At 39.6% G+C, this 24350-nt stretch overlaps 1 protein-coding gene across 1 annotated transcript in view; it reads right to left on the bottom strand.

Annotated features, from left to right (window-relative positions):
- col4a1 (collagen, type IV, alpha 1) overlaps window positions 1-24350 on the bottom strand; it is a 42290-nt gene that overhangs the window by 4430 nt on the left and 13510 nt on the right. Inside the window, exons 2-42 of the mRNA XM_028023607.1 lie at window positions 16471-16524; window positions 14108-14197; window positions 13540-13584; window positions 13386-13430; window positions 13132-13194; window positions 12946-12999; window positions 12801-12827; window positions 12635-12709; window positions 12485-12547; window positions 12363-12398; window positions 12245-12283; window positions 11298-11387; window positions 11168-11203; window positions 11008-11067; window positions 10839-10874; window positions 10696-10740; window positions 10551-10583; window positions 10139-10199; window positions 9961-9996; window positions 8864-9010; window positions 8687-8770; window positions 8431-8508; window positions 7709-7779; window positions 7381-7572; window positions 6813-6981; window positions 6642-6734; window positions 6387-6491; window positions 6158-6255; window positions 5545-5695; window positions 5335-5448; window positions 4895-5062; window positions 4176-4265; window positions 3934-4086; window positions 3754-3852; window positions 3566-3655; window positions 3038-3177; window positions 1758-1884; window positions 1572-1652; window positions 1097-1195; window positions 332-382; window positions 55-240 (exon numbers count right to left, since the gene is read on the bottom strand). Of these exons, the coding sequence (XP_027879408.1) occupies window positions 55-240; window positions 332-382; window positions 1097-1195; window positions 1572-1652; window positions 1758-1884; window positions 3038-3177; window positions 3566-3655; window positions 3754-3852; window positions 3934-4086; window positions 4176-4265; window positions 4895-5062; window positions 5335-5448; window positions 5545-5695; window positions 6158-6255; window positions 6387-6491; window positions 6642-6734; window positions 6813-6981; window positions 7381-7572; window positions 7709-7779; window positions 8431-8508; window positions 8687-8770; window positions 8864-9010; window positions 9961-9996; window positions 10139-10199; window positions 10551-10583; window positions 10696-10740; window positions 10839-10874; window positions 11008-11067; window positions 11168-11203; window positions 11298-11387; window positions 12245-12283; window positions 12363-12398; window positions 12485-12547; window positions 12635-12709; window positions 12801-12827; window positions 12946-12999; window positions 13132-13194; window positions 13386-13430; window positions 13540-13584; window positions 14108-14197; window positions 16471-16524 (3574 nt within the window). The remainder of the gene's footprint in view (window positions 1-54; window positions 241-331; window positions 383-1096; window positions 1196-1571; window positions 1653-1757; window positions 1885-3037; window positions 3178-3565; window positions 3656-3753; window positions 3853-3933; window positions 4087-4175; window positions 4266-4894; window positions 5063-5334; window positions 5449-5544; window positions 5696-6157; window positions 6256-6386; window positions 6492-6641; window positions 6735-6812; window positions 6982-7380; window positions 7573-7708; window positions 7780-8430; window positions 8509-8686; window positions 8771-8863; window positions 9011-9960; window positions 9997-10138; window positions 10200-10550; window positions 10584-10695; window positions 10741-10838; window positions 10875-11007; window positions 11068-11167; window positions 11204-11297; window positions 11388-12244; window positions 12284-12362; window positions 12399-12484; window positions 12548-12634; window positions 12710-12800; window positions 12828-12945; window positions 13000-13131; window positions 13195-13385; window positions 13431-13539; window positions 13585-14107; window positions 14198-16470; window positions 16525-24350) is intronic.

The following is a 24350-nucleotide window of genomic DNA, read 5'->3' as shown; positions in this document are numbered from 1 at the left end:
TTAGGACGGCTAACACAAAGAACGCTTTAATCAGTGTCATAAAGTTCACGTTACCTGTTCCTCCGGCGGGTCCTGTTGCTCCCTGAACTCCTTTGGGGCCTTCCAGCGAGATGCCGGGAAGACCTCGCTCTCCTGGCTCCCCCTGCTGTCCCTGAGGTCCAGGAGAACCCTTTTCTCCTTTAATACCAGGGACACCTGATTGACCAGGCATGCCGGGAAGACCCGGATCACCTTTTTCACCTGGAGACGGAGAGAACAGGCTGCACTGTGGAACGCCATCGGTCGATTGTTACGGTGGGATCACGGGAATCAGTCTGCGACAGATCGTTACCTCTTTCACCGAGAGCTCCAGGGCGTCCAGGCACACCAAGACCTGGCAAACCTGCAGTAAGGACAATTTATAATTTAGTCATTGCAATGTTCTTTGGGTTGAAAAATGCCAATATTCCGTTAAAGAAACGATGGACAAAGTAGTAATAGTTATATTTGCAGATATTCAACTGCTTATCAGTGAAAAAAACTAAACAAATTGCTTAATTTTTTATGCCAAAATGTCATTATTGTGTAATTTTTGTAATGGGCAGGATGTTAAATATGCCTTAAAAAATATAAAATATGTTTTGCTCAGCAAGAGCAGGACGATGTTATAGAGAAGCAAAGCAAAAGCAGCCAAAAGCTTTGCAGTGCGGCCCCTAGTGGTCAGAACATATATTACAGCTTCATATTTCTGTGCTCATCAAAACATAACGCCATATTTTACTGCTTGCAAAGTATCTATGACTGTATGTACCGTCTACTGTGCAAGTACCATCATGTGATGAGAATTGTTTAAAAACACATTAAAGTTGGAACTTGCTTTGACAGGCATAGCAGCCGAATTCATAAATGTGAAGTCAAAGAAAAAATGTTTCAAGATTTTCAACGTTTTCACAGATAAGTTGTAATCAAGAGCCAAATTCAATAAAACTTTAGCTGAACGCGTAAGAGAGGAACAGTTAAAGGAAAACTGCTCCACTGCTCTCTTTAAATCAACAAACAAATATTTTTGCTCTGGTGAAACAAATCACTTTCTCATTGTTTGTAATAAAGGACTAACCTGGGTCTCCTCTCTCCCCAGAGGATCCAGGGATGCCGTCCTGTCCAGGCTCACCCTTATCTCCGCGGGGACCCGGAGGTCCCTGCCGGCCACCTTCGCCTGAAGAAAAACAGAACATGTAAATTTACTGTACCTGTTTCACTGCTGTTCAGAATGATACGATCTCTTTTTTTCAGATCTGCTTTGTCATTGTGCTTTCTTAAAACTCCTAATTTACCCCTACAAATGCTTTTTTTTTTTTATTTGAAAAGTATGAAAAAGTGGGGAATGCAGGCAAAATATACCAAACACGAGAAAAAAAAAATTATTATAATATAAAATATAATTATTTAGGCTAGCGTAGGAGATCTGTGCCAACTATTTTCACACAAACAATGAAAATAAATGTTTGGGATATCAAATCAAACTTGTATAACTTATAGCATTTTAAATAACCGCTGCTTTTTCTGGCTGAGGAAACAGGAAGCCTACATACCAGGGCGACCTTCACGACCGGCCTCTCCGGCAGATCCAGGAAGTCCAGGAATGCCCTTCTCGCCTGGCCTGCCTGACTGACCTGTAGAATACAAAGACACAAACAAGGCAAAGCACACTTCTTTAAAAAAATGTTTCAGAGGTCCTGGTGGATAAAAATGATGAAAAGGTCAGTCTAAACTCCAACCTGGGTACCCAGCGCCTCCTTTGTCACCCTTTGGTCCCTGCAGGCCGGGTTTGCCAGGCATTCCCTCCTGACCCTTCTCACCCTTGTCTCCACGGTATCCTGGAAGTCCTGGCTCACCTGTCCTGCCCTGGGGGGGTGAAATGATCAGGAGAGTCGGTGATGTGCAACGGTCATGACAATCATCTGATCGACCAACGACGTCTTCCATAATTATTTTAAATTTACTTTGTGACTAATTTATTACACATATCAGTGAGGTTATGTGACTAATGTGGTTCATTGGACGTACTTTGATTATGCTTTTGAAACTGTTGGAGAATAAGCATGACATTTTCAGTGTAGTGACTAAGTTGGCTCTAAATTGTAAAGAGACAAGGTGAATCAATGAAACTGCCCGGTTAAGTGTAGTGATGTACATTTGATTGATTTCCCCACAGCATGACAGTACCACCACCGCGTTTCAAAATGGGGACGCAGCACTCAAGGAGACTGTATGCTCTGTGCTATGTTTGCCACCACACAGCGTTTTGGAGGCTAAGCAGTTCAGTTTTTCTTTCACCTGACCTTCCGCATTGTGGCAAAATGCTAAAGAAAATTCTGGTGCGGTCCTCTCAATAAAGTTTTCAATCCTTATACATTAGTCCAAATTTAACCATATTCCAATACTGGAATATTGTTTATATGCCCTAGCCCTGCATTACTTTATGTCTGATATCTCTGTTCTGTTTATTGATGTCCATGAAGCTGCTTGTCATCTACTGATCTTTAAAAACGGCCACAGAGGCCTTCACAGAACAACTGCACACAGTTGGAATCTATTCAATATAATGGGCAACATTTTTTCGTCAAATAGTCACGGTGGAGTTTATTTTGGGGTGCAAAAGTAAGGGAGGGTATAAATCAAAAGGCGCTAGACTTTTCAGAAACTTTTCTGTGAGAAATGGTAAAAATCCTGCAACTTGTTTTTCTCCACTTAAGGATTACAATAGCACTTTGTTGTCTAACACATAAAATCTCAACACAAAACATGGACGTTTGCTTGTAGCCTGACACGGTGTGAAAAAGGTCAGATGACATTAGTAAGTTTTACTAAAATCTCCACAAAATTTAAATGAACACTACTTTGTACATTTCAAAGTTTCATTATTATGTCAGGAAAGACATTGTTCTGTGGTGCTGACAAGTTTGGGCTTGTTCAGATCAACTCTTCAGATGTTCAGATCACGTCAAAGAACTCAGTGTATGATGGGAAGCATTGCCAGTTTCATCCGGTGGGTTACCTTGTCTCCTGGAAATCCAGGGACACCAATACCCGGCTCGCCAGGTAGTCCCGGGTCTCCTTTTTCACCATCTGTACCTCTGAACCCAGGATGACCCGCTGTACCGATGTCTCCTTTGGAACCTTTTGGACCAAGTGGACCTGCACAACCACACATAAAAGTAAAACAAATGACTCATGAAGCATTGGTTTGTGTAGAAGTGTAGCCCACTGTGCTGCAGCCAACTTTTGCTTGCAATACGTTGTTACAATTTAATGATATCAGTTGATAGGAATTCTAGATGTACCAAACTTTTTATAAAATTTACATTTTTCACAAATGAGTTCATGTTAATGTGGTTATCAATGTAAACATATGTTTATGATCTTCTGGAGGGTTTCCTTGGTGAACTCAAATTCAGAGATCTTACAACATCATGGAGTCTCGTTAAAACATTTCTTGAAACTTTTGGTGCTGTTGTACCTGTGCAAAAATAACCATTATGAACATTATGAATAAACATTTTAGGTGTTTTATCAATGCATTTACCTGGTATTCCCATCTCCCCTACGCCGCCTTTTGGCCCTGGAGGTCCCATGGTACCAGGATCTCCAGGAAAACCAGGATCTCCTTTCTGACCTGAGAAACAGACGCAAAACACAAACACCCACATGTAGACGCCCGCATCTCAAAACTATTGCAATTAAAATGGACTCAAGTTGAGTTGTCTAAGCTACCTGGCTGGCCAGGTGATCCAGGTTCACCGTCTTTGCCAGCCATTCCCTGTTCTCCTCGAATGCCAGGGTGGCCCCTCTCTCCGGCAGAACCACGGTCACCTTGCCGGTGGAGAATTTACGTTAAAATAGGAAAAGAAAAATAACAGCAAAAGATCAATGCCTCCATTGCCGAGTATATACCTGGGTCTCCAATGTCTCCCTTTTCCCCTTTCATATGCTCCATGTCAGTTTGAGTGAGGTTTCCTGGAGGACCTGGCGGACCCTCCTCTCCCCTTTCACCTTTCTCTCCTTCTTTCCCAGACTCTCCTCTCGGTCCAGTAACACCAGGATCCCCTAGGATGAAAAGTCACACAGGATTACTGCTGAGGAAACCAAAACAGGGACTGGTAACTCGCTTAGAGTCATTATTCCGTATGCCTCACCTCTCAGACCAGGCGACCCAGGTTGCCCGGGTGGTCCTGGGAATCCCGGCGTTCCTGGAATTCCCATAACCCCCATTTCACCTTTGGAACCTACAGCAGTTACAGACAAACAGTCTTGAAAAACCACAACTGTTGACGGATTCTTAAATGAGTTGAAGATGCTTTTCGTACACATATATAAAAGGATCATAGCTGGTGTTTTTAATCATAACAGTCATTTTATGTAACTAGTTATTACTAGTTGAAAGAAAAACTAATATTTCGAAGAAGCTTAATGGCTAAGCTACAGGTACATTTAGGCTAAGCCAGAAAATCCAGCTGGCCAGCAGGGGGCAGGAGAATGAAGAGTTTTGGAGATGAAATATCAAAATCCAAACAGTATAACTTAGCATTTAATAATTGAAGCGTAAATAAATCTGCTGGAGTTCCTTCCTGCTGGTCACTGCTGGTACTGCAATTAAAGCCACATAAAAAACAGCCAAAAATCTGACGAGTCTCAGTCTGCTGGTTGTACACCGGAACATGTTTCCAGATTTTAAGTTTGAAGCTAATAGATTAGACCAAGAGGAAGAAATGTTTACATGAGATTAGATGCGACTGTCCCAAATACACATTTGAGAATGAAGTCAGAGCAAAGCCGATGTTTGCGTAAATAAGTTGGAAAAATAACATTTTCAAGATGTATTAGCTCTGAGTGCACTTCTGGTTGATTCTCTCACCTTGGTACCCTATTAACCCGTCTCGGCCGGGTACGCCTGGCAGACCCGGCAGTCCTTTGGTACCGGGGTCTCCTGGGAAGCCAGCGGCTCCTTTGTCTCCCTGAGGTCCCGGCATATCGAGGCCTGGAGAGCCAGGATGGCCCTTTTCTCCTTTTATACCTTCTCTCCCTGTAGAAAGCATATGCATTTTTTTTTTCTTTACATTTTTCAAGATCAGAAACATGCATCAAAGCTGAAGACACCTATTGCAAGCTAACATTTAGGCTTTTATAGGAGCGAACTTATTTGAAGGATTGTATTTTAGAATGTATTTCCAGGATCATAAATTATTCTCACTCTGACAGAGTTAAAAATTCAAACAAAATGTTTGTTTTTTTCAACTGTAAAATGACAAAATACCTTTCATGAAAAAAAAAACTATGTGCTACATTTGTGCTTACCATGAGGTCCCGTTTCTCCACGTGGTCCTTGAGGTCCTTGTGGTCCAGGCAAGCCTTTCCCCGGAGCACCCGATTGGCCGATCTGACCGGGTGGTCCCGGAGGTCCGACGTCACCTTTTTTTAATCAGATGAAATAGTTCAATGATAGTTGGTTCACAACATTGACAAAATGTAATGAAGTTCAACTGAAGAGTTTCCACTTCTTGTTACCTTTAACTCCCTGAGGTCCCGGAGGACCTGTGTGTCCTTCTGAGCCGGGAATACCTGGGAGTCCCATGCCACCCTTATCTCCGGGAAAGCCTGTGACTCCTTGGTGGCCCTGCGCACCTTTCGGTCCTGGAAGACCCCGTCCAGGCTCACCCTGAAATGGTTGGAAAACTGTCAGATATCGAAAAGTAGTTTCATATCACAACAAGAAAAAATCTCCAGGAATATTGTTTCAGCTAAAAAAAATATGGATGAAGTACTTGTGAATTGTTTTACAGCACAATTTTAGTAGGATGATTGATTTTATTTTTAGGTTTAGTGCACAATTCTTTTACCTTTTCACGTATTACCGTATAATCTTAGTTAAACGTCTTTCTAGTTACAGTAAAAAAAAAAAAACATCATAACTGGAGCTTCTTATCAACAGATCCAGATAAATCAGGTTTAGCTTTCAGATGAAGTGTAAAAAAAAAAAAAAATCTCTGCATGGATTTCTTAAATTATTTTTACTTTGCCCAGTTTTAGGGAACTACAGCAAACCGTCTGGTCCACATCTTTACCCAGAGTTTATGAACAGCACTGGATGCAACACAAACACATGTCGACAAATACACACCTTTTGTCCAGGTGGACCAGCTTTTCCAGTTGAGCCGTCCTGTCCTGGTCTCCCTGGCTCTCCAGGGACTCCTGGGGCTCCAGGGATTCCACTGATACCTACAAACACATACAACACATTTTCTCTGGGCTCCTTTTTCAATTCCCAAAGTGGACGTGATCAGTATAAATTCTTTTAGTGTACTGTTGGGTTTCTTTTTTTTTTTTGGTTTTTGGGTCACTAGACTCACCTTTGACACCCGCTGGGCCAGGAAAGCCGATTCCAGGTGGTCCTTGTTCTCCCTTTACTCCAGGAAAGCCTGGCAGACCTTGGACACCTGTTTCACCTCTGTCACCTACAAGAAAGACATTTTTCACGGTAAATTTAACAAAGTTCAGGGACTGGATTAGAATCCGAGACTCAGATATGAAGAAAGCACATTGATATCGACACAGAATGACTTCAGATGAATGATGATGATGATGATGACGATGCTGTTACTGACCTTGAAGTCCAGGGAAGCCACTAGCTCCCCTTGGTCCAGGCTGCCCCGGGGGTCCCGGAGTGCTAATACCTTTACCTGGCTCTCCTTTCAGACCTATTATAAAGCAAAACGTTCAGTAAAACGCTGCAGAAATTGGACAATTGGGTTTGAATAGATTGTTTCTATGGTTACCGGGCTGTCCTGGACTTCCTGGACGGCCTGGCTGTCCCTGACTTCCTTTCTCTCCTGGACCACCCGGCCGGCCAAACCCTGGAACACCAGGGGGGCCCCTTTCTCCAGGAGGCCCCATGAGGCCGGGGTCACCGTCTGGGCCACGTTCACCTTTAATGCCTTCTTTGGCCTCGAAGACATGAAAGAAAAGAAATTAAAAGTTTTTAAGAAATACCTTGCCATTAAAAAAAATTATAATTCTTTCAAATAAATCCAAATTAAACTTTATCAGATTCTGTTCTCCAGACATGCATGGTCCATCTTTTTGCTTGTCTTGTAAATCTTCACAAATTTCTTCTCTTTATGAGGATTTGTCTAGTCATGTTCTATAATTTTACTTCAATAACATTGCTATCAGTAACCTAAGGTATTATGAAATTAATTATTAATGTTTAAACTTTAATAAAGTATGAGATTATTTTGCATTGTGCTCCTTGAATACTATGAATGGTAAAATAATCAGAATTCACTGACGAAGGAATTCATGAGACTATTTAATGGTGTGTATTTACTGTTTTAGTGCACTCACAGGTTCTCCTTTGAGGCCCGGTTGACCCGGGAGTCCGTCTCTCCCTGGCTGTCCTTCCCTGCCAGGTTGTCCCTGTAATCCAGGACGTCCAGAAACACCTTTCTCCCCTTTATAACCAGGTGCTATGAAAATGTCTCCAGGTTCCCCTACAGCACCAGGAGCCCCCATCAGTCCAGGAGATCCTGAAGAACCCTGCACAAAAAAGTATACAGTACATACTATCAGTTTAGATACTGACATCACTTGAATATTCATTCTGAACCGTCTTCTCTCTTTGGATTTGTCCATCTGTTACGTTGTTGATATGCAGACGCCGTTTTATACTCACAGGTGTTCCAGGTTCTCCAGGTAGACCAGAGCGACCCTTTTCTCCTTTACCTCCAACTGCGCCTGGTGGTCCTGTCAAATAAAATGGGATGTTGAGTTCAAAACTCCCGCAGCGTGTGCTTCATCACACGGAAAACTCCTCCAAACAAAGTTTAGAATTTAGTTAAAGTCAGACACTAGTTTGCAAACATCGTGTTAGACAAAAGCTAAGTGCAGTTATATATGAAAACAGTCTTGTACTTATACTTTTTTATTTAAATGAGCCACATACTACTGTATGTAACTAAAATAACTGTATAACTGCTCCTTTTTTTCCAAATCGACAACGATTGTGTGTATGCAGTATAAACATATTCATGAAATTAGAATAGGTGTCCTCAGGAGGATCATTTGTCAGATTAAAAGCAGGAATAAAACATACTACTCATTAAGTCCATTTTTATGTTTTCTTTAGTAACTACTTTTTATTAGTCTATAAATTAGCTGTAAGCAAAAATATTTTATAATTAACAGAAATAAAGGCTTTAAATGTAATCTATGTAATTCAGTTACCGAAATAAATTATTTTTTTCATGATCGTTTCATATTTACTAAGTGTGATGAAATTTACATGCTCACCAACAATTAACAAATGTTCAATTGTAAGCAGAGGTTTCACACTGAAATGTGGACATTTTTGTGGAACTGCTTTCTTGCGTATATGCAGCTCCAAACTTCACCTACCTTGCTCTCCTTTAACGCCTGCAGGGCCAGGTGGTCCAGGTTGGCCATCACAACTAACACAAGCTTCTCCTTTATCACCTGGAATTAGGCAAAGGAGCGTAACTTAATAATCTGTGGTATGACTAAACGAGGTTATAAAGTCAAGCAGCAGGAGTGCTGAATGTCACCAAACACATAAATACTGTTGTTTTATAGAGATAAAAGCATTTATTTCTTGATTTTAATAGATCTGGAGTAACATTACTGCTGTCCTTACCTTTTTGTCCCTCCTCCCCTGATAATCCAGGAGATCCAGGTGGACCAGGGTTTCCTTTCTCCATATTACACTCTTCAGGGTCAGCTAGGAAGGCAACATACGCCGTTAGATGGGTTTAATGATCAAAACATTTTGTGGAGGTGCAATTAAGTAAATTAAAGCATTACTTAGACCTACGTGCTAATCCTGGTGGCCCCGGGGGTCCGACGGGCCCTGGTCTTCCCGGTGGCCCAGCAAGAGGTTCTCCATCTCTGCCTCTGTCACCTTTCTCACCCGGTTCTCCTTTCTTCCCAGGTTCTCCACGAGCACCCTCGATGAAGCGGCCTGCGATGCACAAAAGTAAAATTAGAGAACAAAAGGCTATTCTCACAATTCACAAATTCCTAAGATTTTATTTTTTTTACTCCCTTCAAAGTTTTGAGCTGATGTGTGCGAAGAGGCGTCAACTAAATGGGAATTTAGCCTCATAGGTAAAGATTTCAGTTATTGTCTCCAAAACTCCCTCTGAAAATATGATTTAAAGGTGGCCTATTATGTTAAGATGGGGCTATACAAAACATGTTAATTACATTTTTGATATAAGAAGGCTCAGTTCTGCCAGTTTTGAGTTCCTTTCAAAACAAGATGCTTAGAGCCTCTTGTCACTTTAAATCTGGCCACGCCCCCCCAACTCAAATTTTACACTCGCACATGAAAATGGATGCAAACAGATGGGCTATTACACAGTTATACATGTTTGAAAAAGAGCCTCCTGTTCAACCAACAAGAATGCAGCGAGTGATTTATTATGGATGGAAGTCGATAACAAAACACTTTTCTTTTCCAGCAGCTCTGTTGGGGTTGCTAGGTGACGAGTTGGGTTTTGCCAGGGTTGCCAGGTAACGGGCTGGGCTTCGCTTCGCTGTTGTTGCTAGGTGAGAGGTAGAGCCTGCTGATTTGTGACATTAAATTCTGAAAATTATTGCCAAAAGACGCCTAGGTGTTTTGGGCTGTTTTTACTTTACATAAAACGTCCCCTTCAACATAAACATGGTGACAAATTTGCTAATAACTCCAAAGCAACAACATTCTAATCCCAGGATTTCCTTAAAGTATCTGAAATTCTGCATTATTTAATAGGCTTCTATTATGAACTGCCTCTGTTTGCTTAAAGCTAATTTCACAGAGTCAATCCAAGTTACACGAAATATTAAAGAAAAATCAGAAAAGTAAAATGCACTCAAATGAAGTACAGCATCACTGCTCACAACAATTGTCTACCCATCATATTTTACCTGGTGGGCCAGCCTCTCCCTGAGGGCCAGGAAAACCTGAAGATTAGAATTGAGAAATAAATGAAAACCATAGATGATGTTCGGAGTGATCACACGTGTCTGAAAGCTTGTGGAACAAGATGCTCTTGCTAAAACTAAAAACACAAGTATTTTTCAGAAAATAATAACATATCTCTACCTTTTTCTCCCGATTTCCCTGGGAGACCAGGTGGGCCAGGAGGGCCAGGTGGACCTTCAGCCTACAGTGGAGAGATTAAATCAGACTTTCACAGCTTCATACTAAATTTCTACGAGAGCACTGATCATTCAGCGGCCATGACGGCATCTGCTCCGGTCTTCATTGATCAGTGTCAGATGTCTAAAGCTTAAAGTTGTCTTGGTTACTGAATGTAATTGACATTAAATCTGTCTAAATGATTGAATTATTATTATGATTAGTAGTAGTAGTATCTATATAGCTATATTTATTTACAAATTGCGATGGTTTTGATTGTAGAGTGCTGTGATATGGCATTTGTTGTGAACTGGCACTACATAAAGAAACTTAATGAATCGAAAACGTAAAAACACAATTGAGAGGAAATACTTACATAACCCGGTGGTCCTTTTTCTCCTTTATCACCCTAAAACCAGATGAAAATAATTAGCCTGTGTTTCGTCAGTCTGTTTAACATACATGAAATGTCATTTTAATTAGAATTAGAATATGAAAGCCTTTAAGCTTTGAGTTGTTACCGACAAACCAGGGAATCCAGGAACTCCTGAGGAACCTTTTTCTCCCTGCAGGAGAATAGGTTGCACATTAATTATAGATAAAAACGATTAAAGAAAGCTCCTGTTGGAGAGCTTTGCAGATAGATAATAAATATCAGCATTACCTTTATCCCAAACTCTCCATCTTTACCAGGTTTACCCTAAACACAGACATAAAATTTGTTGTTTCATTTTACCATAAAATAATAAATAAATCCTCTGGGAGGAAAAAACATAAATTAATTTCTTGCTTAGTTACTAGCTATTTTGTAGATAAGATTGACAGAAACTCACTCTTGGTCCAGGTGGGCCTTGTTCACCTTTGATTCCTTTCTGATGAGGGAGACAGAAGCCCTAAAAAAAAAAGAAGAAAAGAAATCAAGAGTTTTATTACAGATTAATGAGAGAAAACACTCTTTCTCTATTACAAATCATATGATGATAAAATACTAACTTTCTCGCCTCTGTCACCCTTCAGTCCTTTCTCCCCCTATGGGAACATAAAGCGAACAGAAGATAATTAATAACAGATATTGTAAACTGTTTTTTTTTTTAATTTAATCTTTGAAGCACTGAATGATCACCCGTGGTCCCGGTACAAGAACTGTGGTCTGTCCTATCACTTCTTCAGGTGGTCCAGGGGGCCCAGGTGGGCCTCTGAGTCCTCGTTCACCCTGCAAATACATATCAAGTCACTAAAACTGTCAAGGGTAAAAGCAATTTTAATGAAAAAAAAAAGCTACATTTATACCTATTAAAACACATAATACTTAATATGCTTTGTTAGACATGGGGGGGGGGGGGGGGATGATTTAGATTAAGAAAGTCATTGTGGACAGTAAAGAGGGGCACACCTATAAATGGACCAAATTCAGATGTGTTTTTTTTTTTTTTTAATCTTTTTTGGGGCCCAATTTGCAATCGTTTTCTGTTGGCCACCATGCCACCATGCAATATTCCTGACAACAATAGTCTTTGGTGAGGATGCCAGTATTGCTGGAATGAGACTCCATACTGTGACAGATAAAAAGTCGTACCATATTAAAAAATACTGCACATGTATAGAGAAACTTTGATGGTGAGAGTGGCCGTCATTCACAGTAATCGGACAGGAAACAAGCAAATGTCCAAAGATTGGGACTCGACTGAACCACAGATAAAACTGGCCTCCACTGTTGTGATCTCTGCTATGACGTTGTGCCACACTCTGCCCTAAACGACACGACTTTAAGTACAAATAATGCGTAATAATACAAATAAATAAATAATACAAATAAGTAAATAACACAAATAATGCATTGCCAAACTGTCATGTATCTCAACCCTTAAACATTTTTTGCTGTTGAGGCTAAACATACTGTAACAATTGAATAAAAAGAAAAAAAAAATTGCTTTTAATATTTTTTCAAGTAGGCCTACAGTGACTTTGTATTTAAGATATCCTTGCTATGTTTGCAGAATGGATGTAGGAAAACGACACAAGAACATAAATGCATCTAAAAACCCTGTCAAACTCTTACAAAGCTCTCACCTTATCTCCTTTTTCACTCACAAAGGCTAACCTGTCACCCTGGAGACAAATAAAAACAAAGTTATTGATAAAACGCAGTCAAACAACCACATTGAAAAATGACGGTGACTGATCTTACTTTCTCTCCTGGAGGGCCGGGAGGTCCAGAATCCCCCTGTGAATCAGTTAAAGGTAGTTAAAAAATGAGTCTGTCAGGAGATATTGAGTTTTTATTGATGCTTTGACTTGTTTTGGACTCACTTTAAATCCTGGGTATCCTCTGGGTCCCGGAGGTCCAATTGGTCCAAAGAGTCCAGGTGGCCCCTGGGGGAGAGAGACAAAATGGAGGACAGACGGTATTACATTGCTTAAGGTATGCGTGTCCTCAAACAAACGCTATGTAGTACTAACAGGTCGTCCAGGTGAGCCAGGAACCCCTCTGTCTCCTTTAAGGGGGATAATCCCAATCACACCACCAGGATCTCCCTGTAAAAGACATTAGGTCATCAGCATGTTATTACAACGGAAGATTTAGGAAACTATCCACGGCAAAAATATGAAAGCTCTATGAACTTACTTTCATTCCTTCCAGACCTGGGAGGCCCTGAAAGACAGAAGAAGAAATAAAAGAGGCTTATTAGCATAGACAGCAATAAAAACTAAGTCTGTCTGATTAAGGCGATTGTTCTCTGGTGAGTACAGAACAATTGCTGGTTGCTTACAGGCGGCCCTTGAAGTCCTGGAAAACCATTAATGCCGTCCATTCCTCTTTCGCCCTGAAACACAGACATCAGACCATCAGCAATTAAAAATAACAGTTATGAGAACAACATAAACATGCAAAGAATGTCCAAAATCCTCAAAGCAACAATGTTCTTCAAAATCTAGGAGAAAAAGATGTAGCTTACTTTGGTCCCATTGCATCCTGGGATTCCAGGCGCACCTGGCGGACCGTCGTTTCCATTGAGGCCCTGTATGGTTAGTTAATAGTTAATAATCAAGTCACCAAAAGTAGTCCACATAAATACCATCTAACATTCAAAGTGGACTACAACACGTGTATAATATTTAGTTGATAAAATCCATTGATGGAAGCGTTCTTCCATCAATTGACTGAATTATTTCAGCATGTGGGGCAGGTTGCCAGACAAAATGTACTTACTGGTAGCCCTGGGTTCCCTGGAAACCCTGGCAGACCAGGAGGACCCTGTAAAATACCAAGCATGTCCGGTTAATACAAAACTAGAGCTAGAAGATTTATGGAAAAAATTAGGTTTGAGTGGCGTCTTTTTTGTAACGGATGGGTAATTACTCACTCGCACTCCTTTTAGTCCCGGAGCTCCAGGTGCTCCTAAATCTCCCTGTGGAATAAATTATAGAATGATTAGTTTTAAAATATTTATTTATTTAAGAGCTAAAAATGTCCATAAAAAAATTTAAAATGTGTATATGTATATAATGAAAATGTGCCATATGAGCAATTAGTTTTATTACAACAGCAACAACAAGGAAAATATATATAAAAGCAGCATAAATAATTCACTGTAAAATGCTGCGCATATTCACTTCTGTGAACCCCACTTGCAAATATGTATGAATGAGAACACACATAAGAGCAAATAAACAAAAAAAAAACAATAATATGAGCTGTTTGAACACAGATCTTTGATTTATAAAAACAAGAACTTATGCTTTGCTATTTTAAAACAAGAATGGCAAAAGTTTGGCTTCTTTTATGAATGAATTGGATATTTTGGTGAAGTTGAATTTTTAGCACAAGTTTTGGAGATTTGGTAAACTTTTTTTTATTTCAAGAATTAAAAAAAAAAACACTAAAACAAGCAGTTTACTTTTAAATGGGTGTTACTGAACATGTTCATCTACCTTGGGGCCCATTGGCCCAGGAGGGCCCTCATGCCCCTGCATTCCTGGGAATCCCATATTACCCTGAAGGCCAGGAAATCCACGCTCACCCTGTGATAAACATGACAAGAGAGCAGAAAATACATGTTGTCATCACTAAACTTGGTTTACAATAAAAGGAGATAAAACACAGAACATGTGACTGAATGAGATCAGACAGTTCAGTCAGTGCAACCTCACAGTTTTTGTTGAAGTTGTGAGAACAACTCAGTCTCTAAGGGTCAAATTTAATGGTGGTCTGTGTTTGCACATCTTGCTTATTCTAAAACAAGATGCAGAGGATGGCTCTGCACCAAGCAGTCTTATTTCCCTTTTTAAATACAGTTGACAGGATGGAATAAACATAGCGATAGTCAGTAGAGCTTAATTCTAGACTACTTGTAAAACCTTTAAAAGCAAAAACCTATATAATCACAATTAATGCTTTTATCCCTAAATTAAGCATCTAAATGAATGGATTATGCCACTGTCTACAAAACTGTGCAACATCACTGATGAATTTGGAGAAAATTTCCAACCTAATTCTTCCAGACAGATATGTTTAAGGGTTTGAAAAAAAGCTTAATCTGGTCTAATAAAATGTAAATATTGAAGAAAATGAATGTTTTTCCTATTTAAGGAATCTGATTGCAAATTGTCCCAATCAGTAACAGATTTACTGATCTGAACAGATTTCATGCATTTAGTGGAATCTGATTCATGAAATAAAGCACATAGTGGAAGCAAAGCAGCTGAGAAAAATGGAGGAAATAGCTTTGCTTTATGAACTCCCTCTGAGTTTCTTAAAACATCTATTTTACTGATGCTCTGTCTTATAATGAAAGCAAAATTCTTGTATTCTTAATAGTGTCTTGTTTTATGTGTTTTTTTACTTATTTATTTAGCCCTGTGATGTCCTGGCGACCTGTTCAGGATGCACCTTGGATCTCCCTCACTGATTCATGTAAGGATGAATGGATACTGAAAATTGATGGATGGATTTATCCACACAGTGACCTCCTGAACTGACTTAGAGCTATCCCACTGTGAGACACCAGATGGCAGCATCATCCTAAGGTAAGACTATTTTTTTAAAAAGCCAGAGGAAAACATTCATGTTAAAGCTATTATTTTAGGGTTGATTCCCACAACACCAGGCTTGCATCAGTCAAGAGAAACATTGCACCCGTGTGGATTACCTCTGTGTTACCATGGTAACTACATTTGTACAACAAAAGGAAGAAATGACATCACTGTTAGAAACAATCACATGTCGACGCCTTTCGGTGGATTTAAAAACACAGAGGGGCTTTGAGATCACAGCGACTGGCTGAACTCCACAAAAAACAAAGCGATGTGAGGATTTTTTGTGCAGTGATGTTTGGCTTCTGCTGTTGTTTGAATCTGAAAAACCAAGAGACTAAAACACTCTGCAGGGATCTGATAAAAGAACAATAGTGTGCAGCTCCTCTAAAGCAGAAGGAGCTCATTTACTGAGTAAATCAGCTGAACTTCTACAACATTGAATCAGTAGACTTCTCTAACTCCTGGCTAATACCCTGACAGCATAAAAACATAAATATAACATCATAACATAATTAGGAACACATCAACAGATCATTAAGCACACCCTTACTGTGCTTATGGATCAGTTTCTATTTTAATCTTTCACAAAAGGAACTGAATACTCTCATTAAAAGTAATTAAAGGAAAATCTGTAGCAACCTTTGCAGTGTCTAAAGGGAAAATGTATTTCAAACAAACTTCCTCTGACCTATTGAGCTGATATCCTTCTCTTATGTTCCTGTTTAATGATTATCACTAATCTCAGAGTGCTGACAGAAGAACAGCTCACTGGTGTGTTGTGGCCTCTGTGTGTCTGTAACTGTAAGCTTCCCTCCATCTGATGGGATTAAGACCTGTAACCCAGCTGTGTGCGCCGACATGCTCTAATTGAAACTGATCTCTGTTCGCGTCTGGCTCTCTGTTCCGCATCCAAACCCACTGCCGGTTTACCTATAGGTTCAACTTTGGTTTTAAACTCTCACAAAGTTTTGTTGTGTGATTTATTTATTTTTTTTATCTGACCAGAGCAGCTTGTTTTATGTTTCTCCTCCATGGCTTACGGGAAGCTGCAAACAGGACTTAAGATGTTTCTTATGTCTCAAAATATTTAAGACCATATATAGTATTTTCTTTGCACTTGAAAGTTACACACTGCAGCAAAATGTATTGAAGCTTGTGGTTGTGACAAAATGTGAAAAAGCTCAGGGATAATAATAAATTTGCAAGAAGCATGCAGGTGAAATACCACAATAATAAACAGGTAAACATGAAAGTCTTACCTTGGCTCCCTTCACTCCACCGCAGTCACATTTTCCACATGAAGCTCCACAACCCTGAAAATAAAAAGAAACAAAATTTCAACGCAAGAGGAAAAAGCGCATTTTGGCCACATGAGGGCAGTAGAGGCATGTTATGAATCCCTTTTAGCTTTTATGATCTGCTGTTGATTGGAATATGTTTGTTCAGCCAGATATTTAATGAACCATATTAATTATGTTTAATACAAATTTTCTATCACAGAATATGGAGATCACTAGAGGAAAGGAAATGAACCAAACTTTTTCAGCTAAAAAGTGAGGAATTTATTACTAAATTTACAGGTTGATTCATTTTATCTCTTGTGGGTTTCATTTCTCACCTTGTCACTACTAAAGCCCATGCAAGGAATCACCTACATGTAGCCAGAAGGGCTTGAATGCAGCTGGTTTCTACCTTCCACCGCCCTCCAACACCCACCCTGCTTCCTTTCCTCTGTGGTCTCTGGAGGCCGGAGCCTGGGAACTGGCCTGTACTGTCTTGGCTCTGTCTTTCCACATTGCTGTTCTCTTCCTTTTACTCTCCCTCTTCCAGCTGTTGCCAGACTCACGTGTAAGGCTTCCAGCCAAGATGCTGTCAGAGCGAGGGGAGGCTCTGCATGATTGGGAAGAAAAGTACACAGCTCCTCTCACCACATGTATTTCTGCCTCTCTCCAGTTCTCACAGACAAATAAACAACTCTTCTAATAATAATAACAATAACTCGTCGACTTTCCAACCTGGGGAAACATGCAGAATTTCACCCGACGGTTTATCACACCTTAACTTCCAACTCAGTTACTTATAATTGCTGCTGCAGTCCAGCATGCCTGCTAATTGAATCAATATGCAGGCCTGTAAAGCATGCAGAGCCACAGCAATCCCAGGTCTTTTTGCAGCCTATTCCAGTGCACTTGTTCTCCTTGTTTTACTGCACGCATGTGCCCTACAACATTTGTGTTTTCTCAAATCCAGCTCTTTAAAACACTTCTCACTCACTCGAATCTCACCTCCCCGCTTCCAGTTACCTAATTGCTTCGTTTTTCCAGTCATCCTGCAGGACAACCTAGAAAACACCTGCTTCAGAGCAAACTAAAGCCACAATGGAGAGAGTGGGGAAACAAATACTGACTGTGTGAAAGCCGAACATGTGGGTTTTATTTTGGAAAACTCTGTCGCACCAGTAAAAAGTCCTGCTGTTTGATCAGACTCAGCTAAACTAAGCAGACATGCCTGCATGATGGAGTGTGTGGCAGGGGGCTCCCCATCCTCACCCCACTCTGTGATGTCTGCTGGATCTCTAAGCAGAGCTTGCTAATCTGCAGGTAGATAAGAACAATGGCTTTCTTTGATATCCCCCCATCTTCATCCTTTACACATCTTCTTCACAAACCCAAACAGCAGCTGGATCGCGAAGGCTCAAAGGCTCATAGGACATCTGCACAAAACGCATGTCTTGTTCATGACTCTTGGAATCGTAGATTAGATCGGTGTGATTTGGGTTCTGAGTCATATTTTTAAGGAGATTTAAAGTGGCTCTTATCACACAATTCCTCAGGTAAATAAAGAAGCTACAACGCTGAAGGGCAGGAGTGGCTTAAATGCGAGAACTAGTTCATATGGAGATTAAAAGCTAAGACAGAAATGTTTTCACATGCATGTTCAACTCTGTGGACTTTTCTGTTATGTGTGCATCAGAAACTTTGTGTTGTTCAACTTTCCTCCACAGGTTCTGGAGGACCTGCATCTGTCAGATAGAGCCAATTAATTGTCAGGAAACTAATTTATTACATCTTTACTGGACATGTGTGTCCTACAAGAGCAAAAAATTAACCGTTTAAATTACATAATGTATATTTAAGTTTATGCTTGATAAACTTACACATACAGTGCTATGAAAAAGTGTTTACCAATTATTTCTTCTGTTTTTAAGTCTTTAATATTTGAACTCAAACTGATTTTAAAATTAGGTAAATATAGAAAATAAGCATAATAAATAAAATAAGCTGTCTTCGGGTGTTTTCATTTATAAAGAGGAACTAGCCATTCAAATAAAATGTGATTTTATTTTAAATCACATTAAGAACAAAATGTGATTTAGTCACATTATGTCACAATTTATCTATTACAAACTGAATTTACTGTAGACTTATTTAGCTATAATCTGAAGTCATGGTGTAATTTTTAAGGGCTTCTACTTTTAGATTTTTACTTGTGACTTCCACTTCATCTGTAACATCCAACCACTTAAGAATAATTTCCAGCTTACCTGACCTTTCTAAATGAGTACAAATAAATCTGATTGGATTTCCTCTCATTCCAGCATTTTTGTCTCATTTCTATTCATTAATGATGTCAGCCATCTCAACATTTCCACCCCTAAGGCATACTGCTCTCTCATCAATAATAATTAACCCTGATTATGACATTAAGCTGGATGGGGGTACAGTTGGCTGCATTTCAGCAAAAATGTCCTGGTTTGAATCCCAGCAACATTTAACTACTCTGCTTTGTAGAACAGAATAGTGAGACACTATAAGTACATTTAACATGAAAGTCCTCAAAGCTTTTTCTGAAATATATTTTTTTAAAGATGCCGTCATTTGTGCAGGAACATCGGAACTGGAGGTGGTGAGAAAATAGGAAAATGAAGATGATATGACTCTGCTCAGGCAACATGATCTTCCCCAGAGCAAACAGACCCAAAGCTCAGGCCCAGCAGCAATGAATGTTAATGTCCACAGTGAGTATTCAGTGGCTGGTGAGACAGTGAGCTCTGTATCAGATCCAGTAAACCTCTGTAGCAGATGACCTCACGTGTTCCCAGACAAGTGTTTGTTTCACAGCCGAGTCAGGATGGCAGGTCGTCTGGATGTCTCCAAACTGTGAAAATCACCATGGCGAGTGTTGGCAGGTTGCTTACATTTGCTGGATGCTGCACAAAACAGTGCCTTATCATGACTGTGTGTATATGACAGTGTTTGTGATTGTATACTGTGGCTGGAGCTGGCAGGGAAACACCGAGCTGAAAGTTTGTTTTAAAAGACAATGTTATAGATACAAAAAGGGCCGACAGCAAATAGATAGAGGAGTGGGTGTAGCTGTATCTGTGGCACGCTCACAGACTAAAATGTTGCAGAAAGAAGTCTCTGATTGCGGATGTGTGTCAGAGGCGCTGCAGATCACATGTGATGAAGAATCTTCCGAAAAGATGTTTGATCAACAGCCTGTTGATACGTCTGACATCATGGGACAGAAAGCAACAGTTGAGACAATCCCTGGAGAGGAAGTGATGAGTAATGTTTGCTCTGGAGATAAGAGGTGTCAGTCTGCAGGGAGTACTGGTCGAAAGATGCTGACATGAAGTCAGGAAACATGTCAGTCCAAATGAAAATCAGGACTGACTGACTGACTGACTGACTGACGAACTGGGCTTTATTAAATCAGATGCTAATTAGAAATGTGGTAAATGCAGTAAATTTAAGACAGAAGGAAGACTAGAAGGTCAAGGCACATATTCGACTTTAATCAGGTTTTGCTATAGATCTTTCTTTAAAATATACTTCAAGCTTAACAGATGGACTTCAGCTGCTAGTGTTCAAGTTTTAAAAGCTTGGTAATCAAACGAGCCACTGACAACTTTAATTTTGCAGTTTTTTCCTCTAATCAAACAATCATGCATTGCAGTTAAACTAGAACTGACATTTTCTAAGAAAGGTTTATGCCATGAGAATTTTGCCAAGGAAATATCTTACTTCTGGTTTTTATCTATATTATATAGCTTGCTTTACACTGAAATAAAAGCTCATGACCCAATGGAACAGTTCCACATGTTTTAATGTAAAAAAAAAAAGTATGTGTGCATTTTCATTGTACTCTCATTTTTCACTTGCTTGAAATACTCTGTTTTAGGTTTTTACGGAGCCCCTAAGAGAACATGGAGAAATAGAGGCTCCATGGGTTTTGTACATGTATGGAGTCAGGCTTTTTTAAAGTGGGGGTTTGTTAAAGGTTTATAACATGATTTGGGGGAGTTTTTTTATGCTGTCATGTTGTACAGGAGCAGGGAGAGGAAAAGATTGTGTATTTCATGGTAGCAGAGCCTTAAAGATAAACAAAATTACATCTGAATAAATCAATACATAGACTGCATCAAGCAGTTAATCTGACTCAAAATGCTTCACTTTTCCCAGTACAAGACATTAATTATTAGTATTAAGACAATAGAAGGTCACTTTTCTCATGGGCTCTCTTGATCTAGCTAGCTATCAAATTATCTGGATTTTTATAAAATAAAGACACATGCTATCGATTACAGGAAAGATACCAACTACCTATATACTTTTGACAGAACCCGAGTTCAACCATTATGATAATCCCTTTAAAACATCATATAAGAAAGGATAAACTCTGTTTTAAAAGGTGTAAAAACACCCCAACATTCACATCTTAGCCCATACACAGTTATTATACAAGAATACTACTGTATAATGACAACATTTGAGTGTATTCTTTGGTGAAAAGAAAAACCTCTCTGTGGTGTTTAGTTTGTACTTTGAAACTTTCCAGACCGCGTATGGTACTACGCAAAAACATGTTGCACAATTTAAATGGCAAACTGTTTAACCTAGAAAGTATGTGTGACTCAGTACTTCTAAAGGTACAAAACACTCCACAATTTTACTCACAGAGGAGAAAGAAACAATATTCTCACACTAATTAAAATAGTTTGCTGTTGTAGCTACCCACAGACCAGATTTCCTGTTCATAAGTTACTAATAATGAAGTGTAAGGTGTAAAATATCTAGTTCTAATTCTTTCTCAGGAGAATAAGCCATTAAATTTGCTCTTTTTTTTTTCATTGTATGACTCAGATCTTCTGTTCTTTCCAGAGTGGCTAAAATTACTCATCAGTAGCAACAGCTAACATCCCATAATGGTACAAATAAGTTTCCTTCATTTTCCCTGAGTGCAATTGTTAGTTTACTTAACATGTTTCCACTCTCGTTTTTTTTTTTCCCACAGGAGGGCAGAACCATTCCCATCCCAGCAGCTGCTCCAAACGGACTGTACATGCAGCACAACAGCTGGAGCTGTTTGCCTGCATCTCTTGCACCATGTTAAAGGAAGCAGAAGATCACACAAACATCTGGCCAGTGTCTTCAGCAGGTTTTGCATTAAATCAACACCACATTCCCAGCACATTCCTCATGCTACAACCTCGTACCACTGCTGAAGTCAACACGCAGCTCCAAACCACACATATGAAGGCAAAGATCTTAGGATCTGTCTGAAACAGTGAAAAAAAAAATTAGACATGCTTTATTGTTACTTAAGCAGAACCCTGGCATTCTGGAATGGAGTTTTTGCTATTCTCTCTGTTATCTCCACTGCTCAAAGAGTCGAGGAGCCTTCCTTCCACACTGATACGGATTTCACTGATAAATAAGGCAAATAAATCAGCCGCACATTTTAACTGCTGCTGAGCATGCCAGAGATTCCTCACGCAACTCCACTGTAGCATCCACACAATAGGCTTCCTTGTGTCACGCAGTCAAAGGGTAAGCCAGATTTTTCCAGATCAGTCCTAACAGAATAGTTGCATGCTTTTTTATTAGCAGACCCACTGATTTTTATAGAGTAGGCTGTACTTACAGTGCAGTTTGATGCATTGTTACTGGAAACTTTAACGAATTTCATTGGGCTATTTTAATAATTGGTATAATTTGGACAATTGTATATGGTTTTCAAATTGTCTGTACTCAGCCCCCTTTACAGAGATGCCCAAAGGAAACCCTGTGGAAAATACAAATAATTGTCCTTCCACTTTAGAAATATGTGATTGAAATTTATGGTCAGTCACATTCATTTCCATTAAAACACACCAACATTCTGTGTTTGTAACTTGACGTATTTGAAAAGGTTCAGGTTCACGTTGAAAAGATTCAGGTTCACGTTTAAATGTTCCAAAATTTCAACATTTTGGAACTCCAAATTCCAAAATTCTCCGAGTCTGTTTCTGTCTAAGCTTTACATGAAAGCTGCATTTGATAGGCGTGGATCCATACTATAGGAGGGGGACAAAACTAAATTTAAAACATTCCTGCAATCTAGACTGTCACAATCCCTCTAAATACAGATTTGCCTTGCGAGGTTAGCCATATTATTGCTTCACTCAGTTTTTGTGTTTATATTTTTGCGCTGTGTTTTGGGCGTTTGGCTGTTTGGGTTCTCAAGTTGGCTCATCTAATTACATTTGATGACATCCGATGAGATTTTAGTTCTGTGTCCCAACAGTAAACATTGTGCAACCTTGCTAAGTTGTTAACATATCTGAACTTTTACAGAAACATCTGGGTCCTCTTGCAGACTGACTGCAGTAACAAGTCCAGTTACACAGCACATTTTCTTCTTCTTACATGTGCCAAAGTGGCGCTAACAGGCTCCCGTCTTCTCTCAGGCGCAGATAAAATTCCTGAAAGACAATTACAAGGCAATCTACTGAATCACCATTATGAGCCACAAAATGGGATCCTGCTCCGTCACAGCCAATTTACAGCACTAACATACATGTTTGGCTTGTTGAAGTCATCCATATAAATGTACTGACTGCATTAAGTCACAGATTATAGCTTCCATATGGAGACTATTAGGATAGCTTTACCATATAAATGTCTGTAGGTCCCAACATAGCAGCAGGACTCGTTAGGGAAAGACAAATGGGACATTTGTTGGGGATTAAACCGTATTATGACTGCAATCATCATGATGTGTAGATAAGAGGACCCAAATGCAGAGCGGCAGAGACATAGAGAAGATGATGAATGGAAAAAGAGGAACAAAACTTACAAAAATCACAGAGACACAGGGAGGCAAAACTCAGGACAAGACAACAGGGGAACCAGCAAGGAGGAACTGAGAATGAGTTGTATATATATATATACTGGGAAGGTCAATTACTGAACAGGAAGAGATGGCTGATTAGAAACAAGTTGCAGGTGTGAGGGGGGAGAGAGAGAGAGTAAGGAAGTAGGAAATGAATCTAACGCTAAAGAATAACTAGACCTAAGAAACATAACCAGAGTAACAAAGAATAACTAGACAGAAGAAATAAACATAATCAGAATCACTGAGGAAGGGCTGAACTAAAGTAAAACAGAAACAAGACCGATCTAATCAAAGAAAGAGACTAATAAACAAACCCCAAAACAACCCAAGATCCTGACAGCAATACCACAAGTTTAACTATATAATATACAACCTTTCTTTGCTTTTGCTCATAAGTAAAACTAATTGCATATTTTCTTAACATATATAAAGACTAAAATGGAGGAAAACAGAAACAGTAAAAGCATAGCAGAGGGTGATTGATCTTTTTTTTTTGGTCAGCGCTGGATGAACTGTGCCACCCTAACATTCCTGGCCTTCTCTGGGTCTGAGGCCAGGGGAGAGAGAATAGCAGCAGAGGAGGGGATTTTTCTGTCTGACTGCCATACTTGGAAGACAAGGGTTCTGGTCCAAGTGGCTCTGTAAACAAACATGCATGTGTGTGTGCGTGTCTATGTGTGGGTAGCTGCATCCAGCAAAGGAGATCAAACAACAAATCTTGTTGAGATCATAAAACAAATCTGGCTTTGTTTAATGATACAAGAAACAAACTTGATTTTATAAGCAAAGTCTTTAAGAAGGATTTTTTTTTATAGTGCTGACTTACAGATAGATCAGAAATCTGTAATATGTGATCTATCTAAACCAACTGCTAATGCGTTCCTACTTATCTAATAGCTTCTGTGGTTTAACCAAATCATATGGAAGCCAAACCAAACAGTGAATGAAATACAAAACCTATATCAAGAGGAACTGG

This window comes from Xiphophorus couchianus, chromosome 7 (assembly GCF_001444195.1).
Source record: "Xiphophorus couchianus chromosome 7, X_couchianus-1.0, whole genome shotgun sequence".
NCBI lineage: Eukaryota > Metazoa > Chordata > Actinopteri > Cyprinodontiformes > Poeciliidae > Xiphophorus > Xiphophorus couchianus.
The sequence above is the reverse complement of the archived record's forward strand: the minus strand, read 5'-3'. Positions and strand labels throughout refer to the sequence as shown.